This window comes from Galleria mellonella, unplaced genomic scaffold (assembly GCF_026898425.1).
Source record: "Galleria mellonella isolate WM207_F2 unplaced genomic scaffold, CSIRO_AGI_GalMel_v1 utg64, whole genome shotgun sequence".
In the NCBI taxonomy this organism is placed as follows: domain Eukaryota; kingdom Metazoa; phylum Arthropoda; class Insecta; order Lepidoptera; family Pyralidae; genus Galleria; species Galleria mellonella.
The window spans coordinates 8,777,377-8,800,140 of record NW_026442133.1 but is presented as its reverse complement, the minus strand read 5'-3'; the positions used below and the strand labels follow the sequence as shown (position 1 = coordinate 8,800,140).

Here is a 22,764-nt window from a genome sequence, read left to right as displayed (position 1 = left end):
AGTATATTGGCTGACATGAAGCGTCCTGGCCAAAGGAACCAATCACTATTAGGTTCCAATTTGAATTTGAGGTGGGGATTTCATCCTGTTCTGTCGCCATATTGTGTTGGGCTGTGAGTGCTCAAAGTGAATATTTTTTACATTTATAGTGTAAATTCTTTGTTCATATATTTTGGGATTGAATAGTCTAGAGGTATGTCATAAATTAAGACAAGTTTTTGTCATCATTATTGTTAGTATGTTTTAATTACAATTTGCATGCAAAATGCCGGCTCATAAAATTTCTAGCATCATTGTGTCTAGTCCTGTTTCTCTATCATTTATATTTTAGCAGCTGTATAAAATTATTACACATATTTAAATAAAATCTTTTGAAATAATTAAACATATTGGTCTGAATTTTTTAATTTATTCAATAATTCAAATTGAGGCTGACTGTCTTTGTAATATTTAGTTCAATATGTATTGATATATCAAGTGCTTTGTCAAGTAGAAATTACAATTTTAATACATAACACGTCTTTCTGCCTACTAATATACAAATTTAAATATAGAAAGTAGGTAGTAATCATAAAACTTAAAGTACCTACTTATTAATTTTACGTTCTTTGTGAATGATTGTTCCGATGATTCATCGCCGTGAGTAACTGGGGGAGATATAGGGGTGTAATATTTCTACTACAGAAAAACCATATAGTAATCCTCTAACAAACTCTAAACATTTAGTTCTTGTATAGATTGTAGTTATTTAGAATAGCTAGATAGGTGAATAATCGTTCAGTCATTATCGTATAAATATACTTACTTGTAAATTTAATTGTTGTCATATTTTGTTTTAATGCTATCGGTACTTTGGTAACTTAACCAAATAGGTTGGCGCCTATGAAAATGGTTATTCATGTACTTAGACCTTAATATACTTTAATGTAACCTGCCTAATTTGTTTATAATTTGAATTAAAACTTAATTCAAAATTATTGAATAAAAATATTGAATCTATTGCCTAAAAAATTTATATGAATGTAGATACCTTATGTTATTAATTTTGTGCTAATATCTTTATTTCATGATAGTAACATACTTATCAAAGAAGTATTACCATAAAAATTAGGTAAACTTGTAAGAAATATTGTTTTTATCTATTTACAAATAAATATTACAAAACTATTTACAAATAATTTATTTGTTTATACCAATATATTCCAAAATGTAATTAATAGGTACCTATATAGTAAAGTAACTACTTTTATATTTAACTTTAGAGTAATGGACTTTTTTTATGGGTGAAAATGGAATAGTAACCGTGCCTGCACTAATGGAATATGCTGGCAGAGTACTAGTGAAGGGTGATAGATGAAAATGAAAACAGGCCAATTAGCCCATCATGATGAATTCATCAGGAATTAATCATGATAGTTTCCAGGGGAAACCGCAAGGAGGTTGACCTGGTTGGGTATATTGCTAGCAATGGGATTCTCAGTCTCCATCATTAACAAGCCCTTTCCCCCCAGAGTAATGGACTAGTTGCCAATATTGATAGGTTTTATATTTAATGCAAGTGATGTGGAATATTTAGGTTATTACCATATTACGTTTTAATTGGGCTTATGGTTTGACCTGATAACAATATTTATCTTTTTTATAATTTTGTTGAACCTCACTTATGAATGTATATTATAAAATTGGTATTTTTTTTAACCAAAAATTATTATCTCATCAGCAAATATTTTGGAAATAGTGTGATTTCAGAAAATTTATTAATTTGCTATCAAAAAAAAAAGTCATATTCTTATTTGCCATCATTGTGCTATAAAAATATTGCACCTATTAAGTGCATTTGTTATTCAATTACCAATCAATCAACCTTTAAAATAGAAAGACATAACAAATTGTTTTCAGGGTTAAGTCACTGTGATTGAAACAAGTTTTTACTTTGATTACCTAAATACTTTATTTACCTGTAATACCTACAAGAATTGTTATAATAAATTGAATATAAATAAATGAAAAAAAAAATTATATTAAGTTTACTAGTGTAATGGCAATAAAATTTCTAGTGATGAATATCAAGATTCATGATGTCTGTATTTTCTTAGTTTTCTGAGAAAGGACATCTTAGGGCATTTATTAAACTATAGTTTTATTATGGATGTGGCTCTGATTGACTGATGGAAAACTGAATATGTAAGGGAATGAATAAGTAGGTATCAATGTCTATGTCTAAGCTGGTGTTGGTAGGTAAGTGTTTTAGGAAAAATGCCAGTATTATTCCTTACCAATTACCTTTTATTGCCTATAATTTAAATCTATTTGATTTTGTAACAAAACTTGTTTTTTGTAATTTTGTTGTTTTGGGTTTTTGTAAAACAGCACTTACTCTATTCCTTCCTGCTACCTACTTGTAGTATACACCTTTATTCATCAGAGGATAGGATTATTACTAATGAAGATCAATGATCTTATTGCTAGTATTATATCAGGCTAATTTCCATGCAGATTTCATTAATTCCCTATAAATTTGCCATTATGGGCCAACTGCTTGATTTTATCCTCACCTATCATCTTTTATTGCTAGATATTCCATCAGTGTTTACAAATAGTGCAGACTGGGTTATAAATCTATTTCTGGGTCTCCCCCCCCCCCCCTTCCCCGCTTCCCTCTAGTTTGATGGGAAAAACTTCACAAAAATATATCTAAAGGTAGATATGCTAGCCCAAACTGAATATAATTCTAAAAATGCCAATGCATACAGCTCATCACAAGCTTGCTTTACAAACGGTTCAGTTATCGTAAATTTTTATTCTTTTCTACTAAATTGTATAGTCACGTATTCATTTTAGTAGGAAAGTTTCAAACAATTTTCATATTTTTTTTGTTCATGAATTTGTTTACTTTCAAGCACTATCACTGGACTTTCGGTCTTTGGGTACCTATACTGTTTCGTTCATTCGAGTTAAATTACTACACCCATATAATTTAATAATTAAACATTATGAAATATATTAAATACCAGAGTCGTCTCTGTCTCACTTACGCGTTTCTCTATACTTTCACATTTCATTGTCTGATGCTAATACTGTATCAAATGAAAGGTCTTTCTATAGACAAAGAGTCTCAGTATTGATTAATAATTGTACCGTTAGTTCCTGTTTTAAAATATTCCCTTGTCTAACGAGTTTTTAATTTTGTTTTACAACTAGTTAGGGAATATGGTTTATAAGAATCGGGAATTAACGCGATCATTTAGGTTAAAATAAGACAATTTACCTGGATTATCTCGACGTTTCGACCAGGCTGCATCAACCGTGTTCGCGAGTAGACACCAATTCATTTTTAACCTAAATTATCGCGTTAATTCTCTTTTTCTATAAACCGTAAACTATGCAATGTTAAGATCTAAAAGTTAATATTAAAGAATAGCGAATATTATATGAACTGTATTTTTTTAGAGTTTAATTATATTAGATAGTAAGTAATTTCTATCATAACATAGCTTTTATTCTTCTGGTGGTAGATTACTTGCGGTTAAAATCCGCAACTGGCCACTACCTATCGATTTTCCACTTACCATAGTTACGTACACGTTCTCTGTATACCTTAGTATGTACGGGTACCTATATGCATTGCATGCATTAGTTACCAATTTGCATCATACTAGTTATTCAGAGTGTGTCGTCGATTTCCTTTATTATTTGGCTTTTGTTTCCTTACAAGTATAATATTTTTACCGATTTTTTCAGCAATTAAATTGTTAGTAGGTTAATCTACCCAAATGCAATTTTTTATTTCTACCAATTTTTCAATGTTTAATTTTTTTTTTCTCCAAATTGACACTACCTCTCTCACTTTCATTTTGTGTCAGTTTTCACTATGTTTTACCATTTTACTACGCGAATGACAAAAAAATATTTTTCTTCATAAAGTTCATTTTTCCAAATCTTGACGATTAAAATTTTTATTATCCCAGTTTACGAAAAAAATACCCAATCTGACAACGCTAACAGGTAGGTATATAGTTTATCTAATTTTACTTGTAAGATAAATTATTTTTAGAGTTTTTAGGGAAATTATTTCATTGATAACAATGTTCTTAAAGTTAGGTCTGAAAATTTTTACAGACTTAATTTATGAATCGGTTAAATCATTCAGCTTGAATTTTCATCAATCATTTGAATCAATCATTCTTGAAGAGCATTTATATTATCTATTATACATTACATACCGCCATGTCTATTGTATATCACGATATCTTGGTTGACACGTCATCCAAGACAAGACAATAAGGAAACTGTAATACAGCAATAGATACCCTTATCTTATTCTTTTGTATGCGTCACACCTTTGAAATTAGGTTGATAGGTTATATGCAGATTTGCAAGGTTACAAACTGCACATAATACATATAAACATACAAAGACTTCCTGTCTTTGTACAATTTTCAGAAAGTTTATTTACTGTAAATATAAGATAAAATCCAGTTCAATATAGTTACTGATTTAGCTGTGATCTAAATGAAATCAGTCAAGATTTGAAATAACGTCTTAGTGCCTTTTTTCCATATTTATTTCTGTGCCTCTAGTGATAACTTTTACAGGAAAGAAAAACAACTATTTTTATCAAAAAAAAAGTACTACATTTTTTGGATACTAGACTTTTATTAGACGATAATAATAAATTGCTTTGGTAGTATGTATTTACTATATTTAATATGAAATTGACAGTTTTTGTTTATATCATATAGTATTAAATATAATTGAATTCTACTCAGTTAAACAGTTCAACATTTATTTATTTCTTAAACTTAAAACCATCGTCATTTATAGAAATACCTAATTCGATAGTTTAGCGATTTACTAACATCTTTTAACTAAATTTGCATAGATATCACATTTTGTCACTTAAGATATAAAAATGTGATTGTTGTGAATTCACTCGGAAAACAAAAAAAAAAAAAAATTAGACATTGCAGTTATCATGTGAAAATAGTCACAATTTGACTTTCGACTATTTTCATTAATTTTGAAGAGAAACAATTTTGTGTAAAAGGAATAATAAATTTTAACGTTTAGTTAATAACATCTCTTGACAATAAAATAAACATTACTTAATCATGTACAAGGTTATATATTATCAAGAGTATATTCGAAATGAACCAATTTAAAGAAAGAAAAGAAAAAAAAACCTATTTGATGTTTGGGACTAAGTAACTTGTTACTTCAGGTACTATTTTTTTTATAAAATACTAGCTGCCCGTCCCAGCTTCGCACGTGCAGACATTTTTACAACAGTTTAAAAAATGGTTATTGTGACATAACGATAATAGTTAGTACCGCGAAGTTTTTTGAGTTACGTTACTAAAGTTGTAGTAAGAATCCCTAATCTTTTCTAGCTATAAATATAGCCTATGTTACTCAGGGTGAATGTAACTTTCTAATGGTGAAAGAATTTTTAAAATTAGCGAAGTAGTTTTTAAGTTTATTCATTACAAACACACAAAAATACAAATCTTTCCTCTTTATAATATTAGTGTACATTATTGTTCTAATTCGAATTTAGTCATTTGTAATGAAAAATTTACTTCATTGTAGCTTTTTACACGTTCTGTATCTTCATTGTCTCTTACACTATTAAAAAGCAATAACATTGTTTATTTGATAGCCTAAATAAGGGTACAACTAGACTTTTCTCACTACAGGCACAAATTTGGGATCAGCGTTATGTTTTCTATTTGGAGTCATCACACTGACACTTCTGCCCATGTCGTCTTCATATAATCCATCTATCTGTTTGTATAATCAAGACCCGATTTTGCATTTATAACCATTTACATTTATACATAATACCTTTCTTATCACACTCTTTACTCCCTTATTCTTCACATGCTCATACTAGGACAATCAATTATTTTTTTAGGTTCTCTATTACGAACGCTACTTTTAAATGATGTATTTTATATACTCATTTTTGATGTTATTCATTTGTGTCACACCACACAGCCATTTCATCATTCGTATCTTGTTTGTATGAAGTTGTTCATCCGCCACTTTTACAAGTTAATATTCAGATATAAGACAGCAATCTAGGTCATGCTCTTATAAATCTTTCCCTTAAATTTAAGGGGAATGCGCGAGTCACGAGTAGTTGTTGTAATCTGCCGCCGTTTTATCCATCGTACATTAATTCTGTGCTTTACGATTCTATTTAATTCACCATCGCTTTGGAGGAGGGAATAAATATGTCGTCCTTTTCATACACATAAAGCTAAAGAGATCGCCGAAATCGCAAAACATATTGATCGTATGAAGTTGACTGTATGCGTCACAGACACGCTTTTCCTTTCTGAGGGCCTACCATGAAATATATTCCGAAATTTCGGAGCCGAACGAAACACAAATTTGATGTTAAAATTACATAAAACTTACCGTTTAAAAATATTAAAATGTCATTCTTTTAGACTTTTATGGTAGGATTTATGATGAACGAAATGTTAAGCTCCATTTACTGGGCCGTATTAAAGTATAAACGAAAACACGAAATTGAGTCCGAAACTTCCGAATTTCATTTCATGGTAGGCCCCCAGGGCCTTAAGTTTTTATTAGGCACTAATATTACAAACACAAATTACTTGATGAAAAAGTGGTTCATAAATCCGTTACTATAATATATTAAAACTAAACGAATAGACAATTCTGTATTATTTTTGTATTTAAGAGTAACAGTCTCCAGAAGGTAGTTATATACTGGAAAAAAGTAGTCCTACCCAAGAAATTGAAATCTTTATTGAGGTCTAAGGTACTCTGCATTGTATTAGTAGGCAACTACATAAGTTTGTACATTTGTTTACTTATTCATCAACAGTCGAATGCTGAATAACACGTGGTTTTATTTTTCGAATGCAACGGTTGGGTGGCGTGTATAACGTTTATGAATTTATGTCTATTCAGGCACCCACTCACCCAGCCGTCGACCTTGAACGCACTCGAGTCAAGGTCGCAGATATCTTCGAATCTTATTTAAATTGAAACAACCTCGCTCACCAAGTGCCTCCCATTGTAGCATCGACGACAATAAGTTCGGGTTGACTGCCTAAACAAAAAAAAACATAGTGGGGGCATAAAACAGGTCAATAACCTCAATGCGTGAACCAATTTGAGTGAATATAGGCACCTACGCGATGACCGGCGTACTCGCTAACGCTCGTTTAATACTATTATGATCAAACAAAAGATAATCATAATATCCTAGTACTGCATAACAGTAATTAGCGTAAAATAACACGAATATGTATTACTTAATTAAACGCGCTTAGTATATAATAAATAGGTAGATTCTATGCATCAACCGTGTCTGTGTTACTTTACCATTTATTTGTTAATTGTTTATGTATATTATAATATTGCTACCATTATTGTCAAGACCGGGTGTGGTGGTGATATTTTTGTCTGCAGTGAATGTTTGCGTTTCAAGATAAGATTGAGCTGCGTGACTAACGTTACTGCTATTTATGTTTGTATTGAGAGTAATGAGTACGATAATGAACGATAAATGCAACGATGCACTAGGAATTCGGCCTGTTTCTAATGACCGTTGTACGATAACTACGCGTCTACTGCACTACACTACACTCTCAGTTTCATTTTCAACTCCGTGCTACGTGTACAGTGTTCACTTTTAATCCTAATAATTTATACCCATTAGTCGTGTGAGTAATTTTACTTTTAAGTTTTGAGTTATTGTATGACATATATTGTAGGTGTCGATTCTGAGACTCTATTGATAGTGACATTGTTATGTTATTCTCCACCTATATAGACTTCATTCTATTATAGATAATTTATCCAACACCTAGAATAAATAATTTCTTTTTAATTTCGAACAAAAATTTTAATTTTAGAGATTTGCAAGTTTATTTATGAGTGCGGTTCATATAAGGGCTTTTATTGAGTTGGAAACGAATTGAGCATTTACGAATTTAAAACGTGAGTATTAATAATTACAATACTAATTACTATTTTTTATTATTAATTATTAAAGTTACTATTCAAAAATGTATCTACTATTGAAGTGATAAATCTCGCTCGGATATTACTAATTTAGTAATATGACTAATACAACAAATGCTTTAAAAACTAACATTTTGTACATTTTTAACTAACAACTGTACATATTTGTCGATTTTACTAGGTAAAATTGGCAAAAATGTACAGTATTTTCTTTTTTATTAAATTACACATTTGTCTCGTATAAATTAGGTACTTATGGGGTCCGAACAGGCTATAAGTATAGGACCAGTATATCCATAGATACGTATTAAATAAATACTGCCAATAAATTTACTTTGTGTAATTCGGCCTTTGATTTTATATATAAATTGACGCTTCATCAACTTATTGTGATTGATTTTTATGGGCCATTCCAAAAAGTTTCTAAAATTAAAATTGCAGGGAGAGTATTATATTCGTCTTCAAAAATTTAAATTGAAAGAATTTAAACTCGAAGGGTTTTAACATATTAGACGGTGGAAGAATGATTTCACTGTAAATTCAAACAAAAGTTTTCGTTTTAGTAATGGCACTTCAGAATCGACTCCATATTATAGTTCTTTATTGTTTTACAGTAGTATGTATGTTTTCATTTTTCTAGGTCGTGCTATTGTTTCGGAATATATACACTTTTTATCATAACAACTTAATTTAGTCTCGTAAGTTTAATAATAACTTACGCTGTCGGTTACCTTTGTGTTATGAATTGAAAAATCATCTCATAAATAAATGAAATGTACTACTGATGACAGAAAATGTATTTATCTTTGTTGGTTTAGAATGTTCGGATGTTAACAAATGACGAACGGACCGCACTTCCTCCCTGACTGACCGTCCCCTATGTTTTGGTGCGTGAACTTGTTGTGTAAAATGAAAACGGCAAGTTTTGTGCTCTATAACAAACAAACTTCATTATAACAAACAAATAACGTGACATCTACGAATAATAATATCTAACACATGCCGGCGACCGGTGATGTGTTTGTATTGTATGTATTTACTTTTCATATTGTAAACACATAGAATTTGTTATCTAAATTTACTAGTAAACATACTAATCTCCAATTGAGCTATCCCTTAATAATTTTCTTTTTTCCTCTAAAAAGTTTTCTGAAAAGGTTTGTTGCTTAAATATTAGATATTTTAACTACAATTGAGTGTAGCAATGTCGCTATTATGTCATTTACCAAAAATAATTAAAGCATACAATTGTTTCTATTGTGAATACTATTGCTGGATTTCGTATTGTTGTATAATACTCTGACATCTTATATTTATACGTGTATAAAATACATACAGACGTTGCAATTAGATGCACTTTCGTCGACTCTATTTCGGTCCCTACTCGCCGGTTAAGATTTATTTCTATCTTCTACCCAGCACCATGACCTACTGTAATGATTTCTATTCCAAATCCGGCCTCATAATACCAGCATTGTGTATATCAGTTTTTCAACATGGGCTTTAACGCCCCTTTGTGGGCGTTTGAGACTTTAGAAGGCAGTAGAAGATCCAGAGAAAATTATGATTTAAGTATAATTGTAGCAATGTTATAAATATGCGACAGATAGTAAATGGTAGTATAAAAAAACAAATTGCCGAAGTGGGCGGTGGATTAAAAAACTGTGGTGTATATTTATATGGGTTGGATATAAACTAAATAAAAACTATTTTTTATAAAAGAAACTGCTGTTAAGCAGTTTTTTTTTTTTATTTTATAATCTGCTAATATATACGTGCAACCAAGAATTTGTTTTGGTATTAAAATTACATTTTCATACCAAATGTTACCTTGGAATATAAATATATAGAAATTTAAAATATTATATTAATCCTATCATCACTCATTGTTATCCCGGTAGCGTATACTGGCAGGGTTATCATTTCTTTTGATTTTATTTTCATCTTTGTTTAGGGTTCTGTACCAAAACATCCCTTATATTTGTAGTGCAACTTTGTTCAATCGTCCGTCTGTCACAGCGCTTTATCTCAGCAACTACAAATTCGGTCAATTTAAAATTTGGAATAGTTTAAGATATCATTAGCCCGCGTATATTTCAAATCAAATAACTAAAAAATTTTATTTTTTTATATGAAATAGGAACCAAAATAGATACTTAAAATCTCAAGTGATTATCATAAGGGTTTAATATTTTTTTATATCCAATAGTTTTTTACACATCGAAAACGTAAAATAAAAAATAAATTCCTCCCCTTATTTCCAATATTTATAAAGCGATATTTCCAATTAGTGCAGTTTTTAAGAAATTATCAAGAACCTCAAAAAAACAAACTTGTTGTGCGGTCCAGTATTTAATCACAATTATGGCCCAATATAAGACATTCGAAATAACAGTGTTAGTAACTATTTGATATGTATTTCATATAAAAAACAATGAATAAATAATACGGTAGGGTAAATATAAAATTATAATGTAAAAATTTGACGTTCATAAGCGGCTAAAATGTCCTACATGAATAAATGATTTTTGAATTTTGAATTTTGAATTTTGAAATAATTTGTACGTAAGTCATTTTATGTATTTACGGAACCATTGACGTGTATATTTAATTCGCATCTGACCGGTTTTTTTTTCTATTAAAAAAACATTTCTTATAATTCCCGGATTAAATGTAACCGGTATCCGGATGTTTCTTTCTTAAATAAAATTGTATTTTATTCGGTATGCGCCATTTTGAGACTTCACCATAAGTATTCCCGTCACGTGTTAGTATTATTTAAGTAGACGTTCACCGGAAGTAGGTAGCGCTGTTATTTAAAAACAGGTTTTTTTTTTTTTTATTAATTCGTAAAGATTAAGGCATAATATGCTGCATGTTTTATATTGTAACAACATAAATTCTACGTGTATTCTTTTTGTGATAAAAAGTCCTAGTAGGTACTAGATCAATAATTACTAGTACCGCATTCGAGTATTCTGACATTTTCCTATGGTTGACTGGGAGAGAATGCTTTTAGAATTAAATCCGCCATGTACAACATATATATATACTAATGAATAAATAAATACTATGCTTAGTCGCATTTTTTGGGACTAGTATCTTCGATTAGGTTATGTACAAGTAACTTCGAACAGACTTTATTCTTTAAAGTCAAATAAATGTTTATTTTTCGCCTTTGGATTTTTGTTTCACCTTTTTCTATGGAGGTTGTTTAATTTTTTTTAAAAATGTTGTTTATTTTTAATTCCAGTCAAGTGGGCCGAGCTTGTCAACTTATTTGCCATTGCAAGTCGTAAACGGACGTATGATTTAAATTAAGATTTTAATACAGGTTAGCAGCGAGCATGGGTGCGAAGCAGAGCAAGCGCTCAGTTGATATAAGTGGCAAGGAGGCGGAAGGTGCAGGAGAGGTGGCTGCAGCAGGTGCTGGCGGCGAAGGCCGTGTCGAGCAGCTCGCTGATGCTGATGCCCTCAAGCCACAGCTCAATGGTGATGCACATATACACGACGCGGTGAGTACCTACAGTCCACGGGGCAATGTCACCTATATTTTAGTCATCCATTTTATTGGTTTTCTACAATTCATCATACACGTGGAACTCTCCCGAAACGGGTTCTACTTCCATATTCATCATAAGTTTTTGTTGTGGAAAAAAATATCAATGTGAAAAGACAATATCATTTAGTTCTGAGTAGTTCATAATTATTATACTCGTTCCGCTTTACAACCAAGAATCATTTTTTTGTCATAAACATTCTTTATGAAATCATGAATCCGAAAAATGTCAAGCAAATTGTAGTTTATCAATATAATAACCATAATGACAGATTTATACAAAACAATTGTACTTTTTGGACAAAGTAAAATTAAGATTTGTTCTTTCTATTGTGATATAGCAATGTTTATTTAGCTATGCGATTTTTATTGCTATATGATCATAACAACACATACCTCTGCTATATAGCTGATATTCTAGTTCAAGAATTTTAATGGCTCACTTCGTAGACATGCGTTCCACAACTTCCTTTCTAGATAACAGTTCCAGCGTACCGTGACCCTTATTGAGGCTCTCTTTACTTAAACTTTAGAGCAAATATTTAGCTGGATTAGACAAATATTATAATCGAATATAGTCACATATATATCGCCTAAGTTAGAAATATTCAAAAAGTTAAATTTGTGATTCAGTTTCTCATATTTTGTTTCGATTTAACTTGATGAAAATATAAATAAATGCCCGAAAACAAGATTTTATGTCCAATAGTAGTACAAATCAAAATTCAATTTGATTTTGGTGTTTTGATTTGTTACTAATCTCATTTATAGAGAATTTCGTTGATAATTTCAACAAACTACTTTTTTTTATTATGGTCTATTAATATAACTACTATACTAACATTCTACTTGTGTAAATTTGGCCGTGCATATTTTCGATACTATTTGACATACTATTTTTTTTTACTATTTAACCATAGAAATATTATCTATATATATATATATATATATATATATATATATATATATATATATATATATATATATATATATATATATATATATATCTGATCAAGTTATTTGACTTATAAACTATTTGAAAAATTTAACTTAATGATTCAGTGACAGGTTGCGATCTCTTAATAAAGCACGGAAATGTTCGTTAAAATACTATGTGTCACTCTTTAGTTAGGGTTTCCATTGGCATTTTGAAATCTATTTAAAATGTTATTGAAGGATGTCGATTATAGTGAAAATCACAACTCGAATTTGACTTGTGTTATAAATAAACATGATTGGTTTAATATGAATATTGCCATAATGATGATTTAATTGACCACATAATTTGGTTCCATTGTTACATACTTCTAAACTTCTGTCAATTGAATCAACAATTAGAGGAACTTCGCGTAATATAATATTTTAGCTATAACGTTATACTGCTTTATCACCTGTCGCCTCATTTATGATTAACACAAATTAGTAATAATTTGCTTTATAATCACCATCTTAATTATTTTAATATTTGCAGTATTACGTACTTTGTTGCTATTTATAAAACCTATAATTATATATAGCAAAGAATGTTTTTGACACGAAAAGGAAATAATAGGTACATGAAACTATAGATAAAAATAATATTTCAGGATAAAGATAAACAAGCAGAAGCTGGAACGCCAGAAAATGAGAAAGATGCTACTACGGAAAAGGAATCAAAAGAACAAGATAACGAAAAGGAGAAGGAAGCTCCGCCAGTAACGAACGGAGACAGCGGGGAACAAAAAGTAGAGAATGGTGTGGAATCTCCCTCAGCGCCCGAAGATGGCAAGAAACCCAAGAAGGAGAAGGTATGTTTGTTTTGGGTACTAACAATTATATTCTGTTTACATATTTTTTCAAAAATCCAAAACCTCTTTATGGTCTGTCATTATTTCTATTACTGTAGTAATTATATATACAAATATTGGTATTTGAGTATATAATTGTCATTATATACTCAAATATCATGTTATATGATTTACATAATAATATATAACGTATTAAATAGTAGATAAAAAAAACCTTTAAAGACAACAATTAACACTTCTAACTTCTGTTACGTGTGTTTTAGTAATTTAGTGTGTAATAAATTAATAAACATAAGCATTATGTCCTGGGCAGGTCAAGAAGAAATGGTCACTTAGATCTATCAGTTTTAGCAGAAAAGATAAGCCGAAGCAGGAGAAGAAACAAAAGGAAGAGGAGCCTAAGACTAATGGAGAGGCAGAAAAGGTCCCTGAAGAGGTAAGTTAGAGTTTAGTAAAATAGTTGTTATTTTCTAATGTAGCCCTAAGTTTAAGAACTTCATGGTTACTTTGAAAACCTGTTATGTCAGTTATTTTATATAGCAATTATTTTTCAAAGGTTGATACAAATATACTTCTCTGAGTCTACATGCTAACAATGCTTGTCATAGACAACAATAATGGAAATATTCCTCAAAATGTTTATGCCAATCCGTCTTTGTATTTAGTTGTAACTGGCCTACTTTCACAAAATTCGTGCTAACCTCTTTTGCTGACAGTCATAATGAAATGCCCATCTGATACACAGTGTAATATTAATCCTTGGATCCTCAATCGAAGTCATTGGCTTTCGTTAGAATTTAAAGTGAATACAGGCGCACGTGTGGTCGAAAACGAGTACGGTCAGGGGCTGGCGTATGAACTCGCGTCGAGCCTGCAAGTACCGTTGATCTAACCTAGAATCTGCATGTGCGATCTCGCGGAAGGAGACCATACGTGTATATTAATGACTGTTATAATGTTTACAATACTAAATTAGTATATTTTGGCGAATACAAAAATAATAGTTAAATTAATATTTACATAGTTGTCAGTAATTTGTCAAAATTAAACTTTTAGTTTGTGTAGAACACGACCTTGCAGTTAAAATCGGTCCAACTAGAAACTAACGATTTCTATGACAAGTAAACTATTGCGACGTAGTGCATTGCACCCAAACTGGCGGGGCGGCGGCGCGGGCGCGTAGAACAATGCGCATTATAATTCAAAGTGGTGCTATATCCGTACTAACCATACGTGAGCCGCCATTGTCGGCCGCGATATCACTACTACAGACGACGCTTAGCCCATTGACAATTGACGTGTGACGTAAATTTAATAAAGGTTTTGTATAATCTGCAAACGTTTCACGAATGAAATGATATATCGAATTGAATCTGATGTCTGTTCTATATGGTGACGTGACGTATATTATTTCGTTTTGAATTTGTATACCAATGTTTTTACGAATCATAGATATATAATTTTAGCATATCTTTTATTTAGATGTGATAGGTACGTCGTCTATTTGATGCCTCTGTACCAGAGTGGCACTCAATTAGCAAAGTTGCTAAAGTTTGTTTCTACGAGCGAATATAAACTCAACTAAATGAATCACTGTCCCCACATTATTCACTATTGTTACTTATTGATCTAAGGCAATTAATTTTTGCGTTTAGTACACATAATTTATTTCTTTCTTTTTTTTATACAACCTAAAATGGCAAACAAGCTGACGGCTCACCTGATGGAAAGTGGTAACCGTCGCCTATAGACATGAGCAGTACCATGGACATAACAGACTATACTGTTTCGGCCATAATACCCCCCTCCCCCCATGCGTTGCCATTCTTGAGGACTCAGGTGTTATTCCTCTGTACCCTGTAAATTCACGCTATATCCCACCCTTCAAACCGAAACACAGCTTGAAACACAAATGGGACAGAGGTACCCAACCAAACGACTTTTGTACAAAGTACATAAATACATACATATACATAAACGAGGAAATATATATATTAACGATGTAGGAAAGTGCAAAATGTATGCTACGGTATTGATATAATCTTCGTATACCACATGATTTAAAAATTGTATGTCAATTTACTAATTCTCTTTAACAATATTGCGTATAGAATGTTATTGACCACAGCGCTTAGACTAATACGGAGGCGTTAAATGAATGACAAACGACAATCCTTATGCTTAGAAATTATAATTAAATGTAAACTATATAAGTCACAACTTCATTCGTCATATATTTTAGTCAGCAACATGTTTTAATCATTTGTCTAACCAAATACTGTGTCACGGAATAAAAAGGGAGCTCTTTTTGAAACCGCTTTTATTAACACGTGTTTATTTATTTCACTTGGACTTTAGATACTTTCAATATTACTACTGTATGTATTTTTAGCTTCTGTTTAATCAAATGGCTAAAAAGAACTACAAATCCATCATATTTATGTCACAGTTGTTGCCTAGTTACGGTAATTAAGAAAACGATTACTCCGCTTATTTGGATTAATAAGACTAGTGTATTTATGAACTTACTTTTTAATAAATTTGTTTAAAATTTTATATTATATTTCACTTTTACCTATAGTCACGGTATTTTCAACCTCTTCAAAAAAGAAGGAGGTTCTCAATTTTGTTGTTTTTTTTTCTGTTTGTTACTTTATAACTCGCGTGTCATTTATAAATCGATTTTTACTTGATACTATACTTACGATAGTTTTAGATTAAAGGAGTCTCATGGAAATTTTATCGAAATTGATTAAACATGAGCAATACCATGGACATAACAGAGTAGACTGTTTCACCCATGATACCCCCTATGCGTTGTCATTCCTGATGATTTAGATGTTATTCCTCTGTACCCTGTAAATTCACACCATATTCCAACCTTCAAACCGAAACACAGCTGTGCAAACAACTGCTTCACGATAGAAACACAAATGGGACAGAGGTACCCAAGCAATCGACTTTTGTACAAAGTCTCCCTCTGGTGAATTGTCCTAGGGACGACACTTTTTGAAATTTTAAAGGTACTATACTTTAAATTTTTGATTGAAATTTCATAGGTAGAATCACTGTCATGGAATAAGTACGCAGCAATCGCACGTGCTCTGTAGGCGATAGTGACTAAATTATGGTTTCAAGTTTTTGCATGGAACTTATGTCGAAAAAAAATTTATTATAGGGTTCATATGCGGAAATTAGTTTTCAATAAATAAATTTTGTGACATCTCGGTGAGTAGTTTAGTAATGAGTCTGGTGGCACGTTTAGTTTTTGTCTGTGCATAAAATAGATGTTGCCATTCATACAGTAAGCGCCCTCAAACGGGTTTATAAACAAACAGTGTAAAATTAGCAACCTACGGCAGGTATTGCGACGCGACGGACTCGTGGGCGAGTAGGTCCGGATCCCAACCCGCCCCGCAGCCGGTTGTGACGCTACACGTAGGAAGTTGGCAAACCGCTTTTCGATCTCCAGTCAAATTCTCTTACTTATCGTATATCGCAACAATATTATCATTATGTAGTTTGTTAAAATTTTTATTTGAAACTACCATAAAACTACTATGACTCCTCCAATACCACCATAATGGTACATATAAGACTATCAGATATAAAATCCTAGCAAGATTAATTTATTAATAAAAAGTTATTGAGGTACTTTTAATGACATTGGTGAAATTTATAGTTTTACACTATCTTGCTTAGCGTAGGAAATATAATGAGGTCACTTCGTTTTTCTTTTTATATTACATATTTGACAGGATACATCATATACGTCTATATAATCATATCTAGACAATGTATTAAACTAGCGATGCCCTATTAATACCATCTCATAAGATTAAAATAATTCAAACGGGTCACATCGTTTCCATCCATTTTATTTTTATATACATATATAACTGTAAAATGTTTACTTTTTATAGTGAGGAGAACAATAGAAACACGTCCCTTAGTTCAAACATATATTACACGAGAGAGATACCCTACAAAAGATCCTACATATACTACAATAGCAGTGAAATTAGCTCCCGAGACATTCAAATATATATAATCGGAATTAATTAGATCACTATACCGCATTACATAGCTTATTAGATTAAGTAAAAGTTCGCATGAAACCAGGAGAATAATTGTGTCATATATATTAGAATTTATATAAATTAGTCCCACAATTAGTGTCTCTGCACATACCATTGTGATGGATCCATTATTTTGATAACGATGCTCGTTAATTGATAATGGACTCATAGTATGCAGAAGCTATTTCCATCAACTACGTTTGTATCGTATGAACAATGCGACGCAAAAGTGTTTACATGTAAATTTGTATCAAAACCGACTACCGGTAGGGTAAGACGACGAGTAGGTGGCTCAAGTTGCATGTTTACTAAATGGACGTCTCAAACTTACCGACTCACCTGTCGTATTTACACAATACGTTTATATGGCTATAACAAGGAAGGGCTTTCGTTTTGTCAGGGACCCGTGACCATAAATCCGAATTTTATCAAATTCAATCCCATCCTATCCCCTTAGACACTTTAAACAAAATAAGATCGGATGTTGTAATTCATACATATGTTCATATAGGTAAAATTATTTGGGACGCGAATACACGAAGACAAATATATCTAGTTTTCTTTTTTTATATCCATGTATTTTTATTAATTTAATTAAATGAATTAAATTAATAAAACAATATTAATATTTTTTATTCCTACAATACTCTAAATAGATTTTTGAACAGATTTGCAATATTTTAGAATATTTTCGGAACAGGTACCACAATTATGAAATAATAGTATCTGTGACGTTACTGTCAATTTCTTTAGTATATTATAATATAATGTGATGTCTAGCTTAGTAATAGGAAATTAATAGGTAGAGACGACAATAATAAATTATAGCCCTTCTATTAATATATACGAAGTCATTTACTCAAGAGCATAGCTATTTTATTATTTTCAACATTTGTTTGCTTTGGAATTAGTCATCTATCATTTAGATACTGTTTGCCAATTAAAGTTATTTAGATGAGAACAACAACGAATTCTTAGAATAGGTAGTATTGATTTAAAACTTCTCACTGTAATTGATACAGAGTCACGTTGTTTTACACGTAACAAAGGGCTTCATGTGGGCGATAATTTAGTTAGTACTTTGTATTGAATAGGATTTAGAAGGCAAGTTGCTATCTTTATGCGTTGTGCAGTATTTCGTTTCACTGTTAGTTTTTATCGTACTATAGTATGTATAGCATGGTACTATAATATGTATACATGGTGTTTAAACATTTGCTTATTATATAAGTAGATAGGTATTATATGTATTTATATGTATTTCTGTAATATTCTGTTATATATTAATATTTCATTGAAGTAACTGTTTATTTGTTTATGTATTGATTAGTTATTTATATTCGGAGTATTAATAGTTGTTGCAATATAGTTGCCCGCTAACGACAGATCTCTGTCAGAGATAAGTCCACCCTTGGTCACAATATTTATAAATGCATTAACAATGTAATTTACAAGTGCAATTATAAATATTAAATAATTAATATTTTTCCCGCTCAATAATTTGTATGCGTAGAATTCACAAGAAAACCAAGAATAGACCACTTCTAGATGGCGTATCAAAATAAAGCAGTATCAAATGTGAGAATCTCATCCAATTTTGTACCAATTTTTTTTAGTTTTTGCATTTCCAAAAATTATTGTTTTGGTAGGTATCTATTGAATTTATTAACATCCCACATATTAATTTTTCTTAAATATCTCTCATCATCTAGTTACAATTTAATTATATTTAGTAAGATGTGTTTTGTTACAATTTTATGTTACTGTAATAATTATTTCTAACTTCAGTAGTTTCGCCTGTGTATTGATGAATTGGTCTGTCAGTTTTTCTCTTTATATCATAGTATAGATATTTGTTGTATATAAAACAAGCTTGGATGTTACTTTGTAAAAAAACAAAGATTGTATGAAAAATAGCGAAATGTAGCTTTAATCGTCACCAGCTCATATTCTGAACGTACGCGCTCTATTTTCAGTGCCACTTTATAGTTTCTGATTGTACTGTAGTATATATTGGTTTTTTTGTATATCAATATTTAATATTAAAGCATTTTAATAGAATGTGTGAGAATAAAATAAATTCAGTGATTTCTATTTCTAAAATGTAACAAGTTTTCTCATGAAAAAAGGTTAAAGTCCAAATCTGATTTGCAAAAGAACTTTCTTTATATAAAACCATGTTTGGTTCATCAGGCAAGGTTTTAAAATGTATTTCACATTTGCATTCATATTTGTTACTTTAATAGCTTTTGTCATTATACTTTGAAATATATATTTAGATACGAATAAAGCTCTAAATACGAATTAATATAAATAAACCTCCTTACTAGTCGAAACTGTTACAAAAACGTACATGTTTATTCTAACGTGTTTACGTTTTATTTGATTTTTAAAGTTTACTTACAACTTTACTACGAAGAAAACTACGCATCTGGGTTACCTTGAGTTGATGTATACATTTCGGAATTTAAAAGAAGTATTTCACTTTATTGACAATTTAAATTGGGTACGAGCAGTTGATAAACACAAGTTTTTACGAATATAAAGCTGATACATGTTAATGCCATTACAATAAAATTTGCATATTGAATATCTTAATGATGTCTTCAAATCGAAAAAATCTTGTACGATAAAAGTAAAGACAAAATTAAATACAGCAAATTACTAAATAGGTTCATAGAATAGATGATAATATATGTTGTATTGAAAAGAAAATCGTCATTTAAATTGACAGTAACATTATATTCTCGGTTGCATCGCGTAATCGGTGCCAAGACAGGGCGTTCAACTGTTGATAGTGGCGAGGTATGACAGTAGTGCGCCTGAACCCAGTGATTCTATCTCCACCGTTATTTATTGGTCATGCAAATTATACTCGTACGACACGACGGTCCCACGACGCCTAAATAGAACTCTTCCAACCACTTATGTCGTTACTCGTTACAGTGTTACAAACACCCTTATGTTATTTGTCTATTAAGGTCAATGTATATTTTGGGCTTCAAATAATCCCTTGATCAATGGGACGAGTTCTAAATATAATCTATGTAGATGCTTGCAGAGAAATATTTTATTATAAAATATATTATATGTTAGAATCAGTAGACTGCAGATATATTAAAGGCTTCAATTATGAAAATCAATAATCCTTATAATAAACAAGGTGTCTTAAATGTAGACCGCGCCATCTAATTTACATTTCATTTGAATATATAGAAAAAGGACATTAATTTATTAAATGTCTCTGAATACAGTTTGACCTTTACGAATGTGAGGATTTTTTCTCAACTAATTGTAGTACTTTTCACTGATTGCCATTATTTACTTATTCTTTGTATACAGGCTGAATTTAAATTCTTAAAATTTTTAGAATCTGTAGGATTTCTAAATGCATTAGGTTAGAAATTGTGTGAATCAAAATTTTAAGTAACTTAACAGTTGAACGCGTCGTGTTAGTATGGGATACTTGTATATGTATTTATACGTGCTAGTATTAACCAAAATTGTTAGAACATTGTTTTCAAAGAATGTTAAGGATTTCATTACACTATTTCAAAAGGGAAGAATTCTTCAGATGTATCTTATACAGTTCACTATGATACAGATTGTGATTGGACATTTTTAAATTAACAATGTCATGACATGGTACATAAACAACAAAATAGTCAAACATCAGCACATGTTAGCTTTTAGAGCGGAACATCATTTCCATAGCCCTCTGGTAATGTATGTTATTTGGTGCCAGTGAGTCACCTCCCTCATCGTTTTACATTTACCGTTAGAGATCGGATAAAGCGACGGTAGGTACTACCGGTGCCACAGCACTATACCCATGTCGTGTTATTGGAGAGGTGATTTCATGCGCAATTAAAGCTTTTGTATTTATTTTACTTGTTGCGATTTTATAATTTTAGGTAGTAAAAAAAATTAGGATATACACGTTAAACCGTGTTGCTTATTATCAATATGTTAAACCAAAACTAAAGAAACCTGCATATATGTTGTTCTTTCTTAAAAATACAAACTAAGATAGTTTATAAGAATTTGTTTTACTGTGAAAACGTTACAAATAGATATTGCATACGTACGCCACAGATTATGCATTATAATTATTGATACTGAATATTGAAATTTAAATACCTATGTATGTTAGGTAAAAGCTTTTTCTTAAACGTGTCGATCACATTTACATGTTCACAACTGAAGATGCGGCGACAGACATAAGTATTGATATTAATCATGGTTCGAGCCTGTTCAATATAACCGTTAGCTTCCCGTGCTTGTAACTCCGTTACTAAAGTGGAAACCATTGTTCTCGTTACTTTGCACGTTCGATTCGGATGCCATTCTGTTTCTAATCCTATATGTAAATTTATTGTACAAATTATAACGTTATGAATATAGAAACCTTTATTTTATTTCTTCTGAAGATTGCTTTTAATACGACCGTTTTATTGTGCTTATACAAGTATGTATATTTATTGAATCTATTGCATTTATTGCTTATGATCTTATTATTCTCTCTGTTTTATAATGCGAATAAAAGTATACTCATTCACTATTGAGATTAACACAAATAAACCAATATAAAAATAAAACAATATCAATATTTAGGAAAAACTAGCTTTTTGCCCGCTACTTCGTACACGTGAATTTCATAAATAACTAAGCCAATGAAATGGAACTCATTAGATAGCGTATCAAGATAAAACATACACTAGATTTTAATTTATACCCTTAGGAACATAACTGTGAAAAGGATATATAATTAAGTGCAGTAGTTTTTGTGTGATAATGTAACAAACGTGCAGACACACAAATAGACGGACAAAATTTGTATCGGTCCAGAATTAATGAAAATATTAAAACCTGAAATGACAACCCATGAGAGGTACCATGAATAGGACAATGACCATTTGTCGCTCTGAGTTATATTAAAAAACAGCCGAATTGAGAACTGTCTTTTTTATGTTTACTAAAATAAATCGCAATTTTTATCAACCCTTATAAAATCGATGTTTGTTCGATAAGTATTCATTTATTAATCGAAAGTTGCACGTTTTTTAAGTTCAATATGTTAAATTTTTTATAGGTTTCTAATATAAAACAATTACCATACATCTAATCGAATCTAATACAAAAATATTCGTATAAATGTTTCATATATTATCCATCGTACTCATACATTAAGTACACACCCTTTATTTATGGGATATTTTAATTATAAAGCAGTTAAGAAAGTTGACTAGGCATTATTAACAATGCTGCCAAATTTCCTTGTAAGATTTATTAAATAGTACCCAATGATAAATTGTTTGAAAGTGTAGGTTTGTCA

At 30.7% G+C, this 22,764-nt stretch overlaps 1 protein-coding gene across 3 annotated transcripts in view; it reads left to right on the top strand.

Moving 5' to 3' along the window:
• Positions 1-22,764, top strand: part of LOC113512650 (A-kinase anchor protein 200) — a 31,626-nt gene continuing 8,862 nt past the window's right edge. Inside the window, exons 1-5 of one of the 3 annotated variants that reach the window (XM_052900057.1) lie at positions 7,594-7,703; positions 7,896-7,980; positions 11,339-11,519; positions 13,150-13,350; positions 13,664-13,786. In XM_052900057.1, the coding sequence (XP_052756017.1) occupies positions 11,352-11,519; positions 13,150-13,350; positions 13,664-13,786 (492 nt within the window). In that variant the 5' untranslated portion in view covers positions 7,594-7,703; positions 7,896-7,980; positions 11,339-11,351. Of the gene's footprint in view, positions 194-7,593; positions 7,704-7,895; positions 7,981-11,338; positions 11,520-13,149; positions 13,351-13,663; positions 13,787-22,764 lie in introns of those variants that run through there. The other 2 variants (XM_052900055.1, XM_052900056.1) reach the window with 2 other exon arrangements.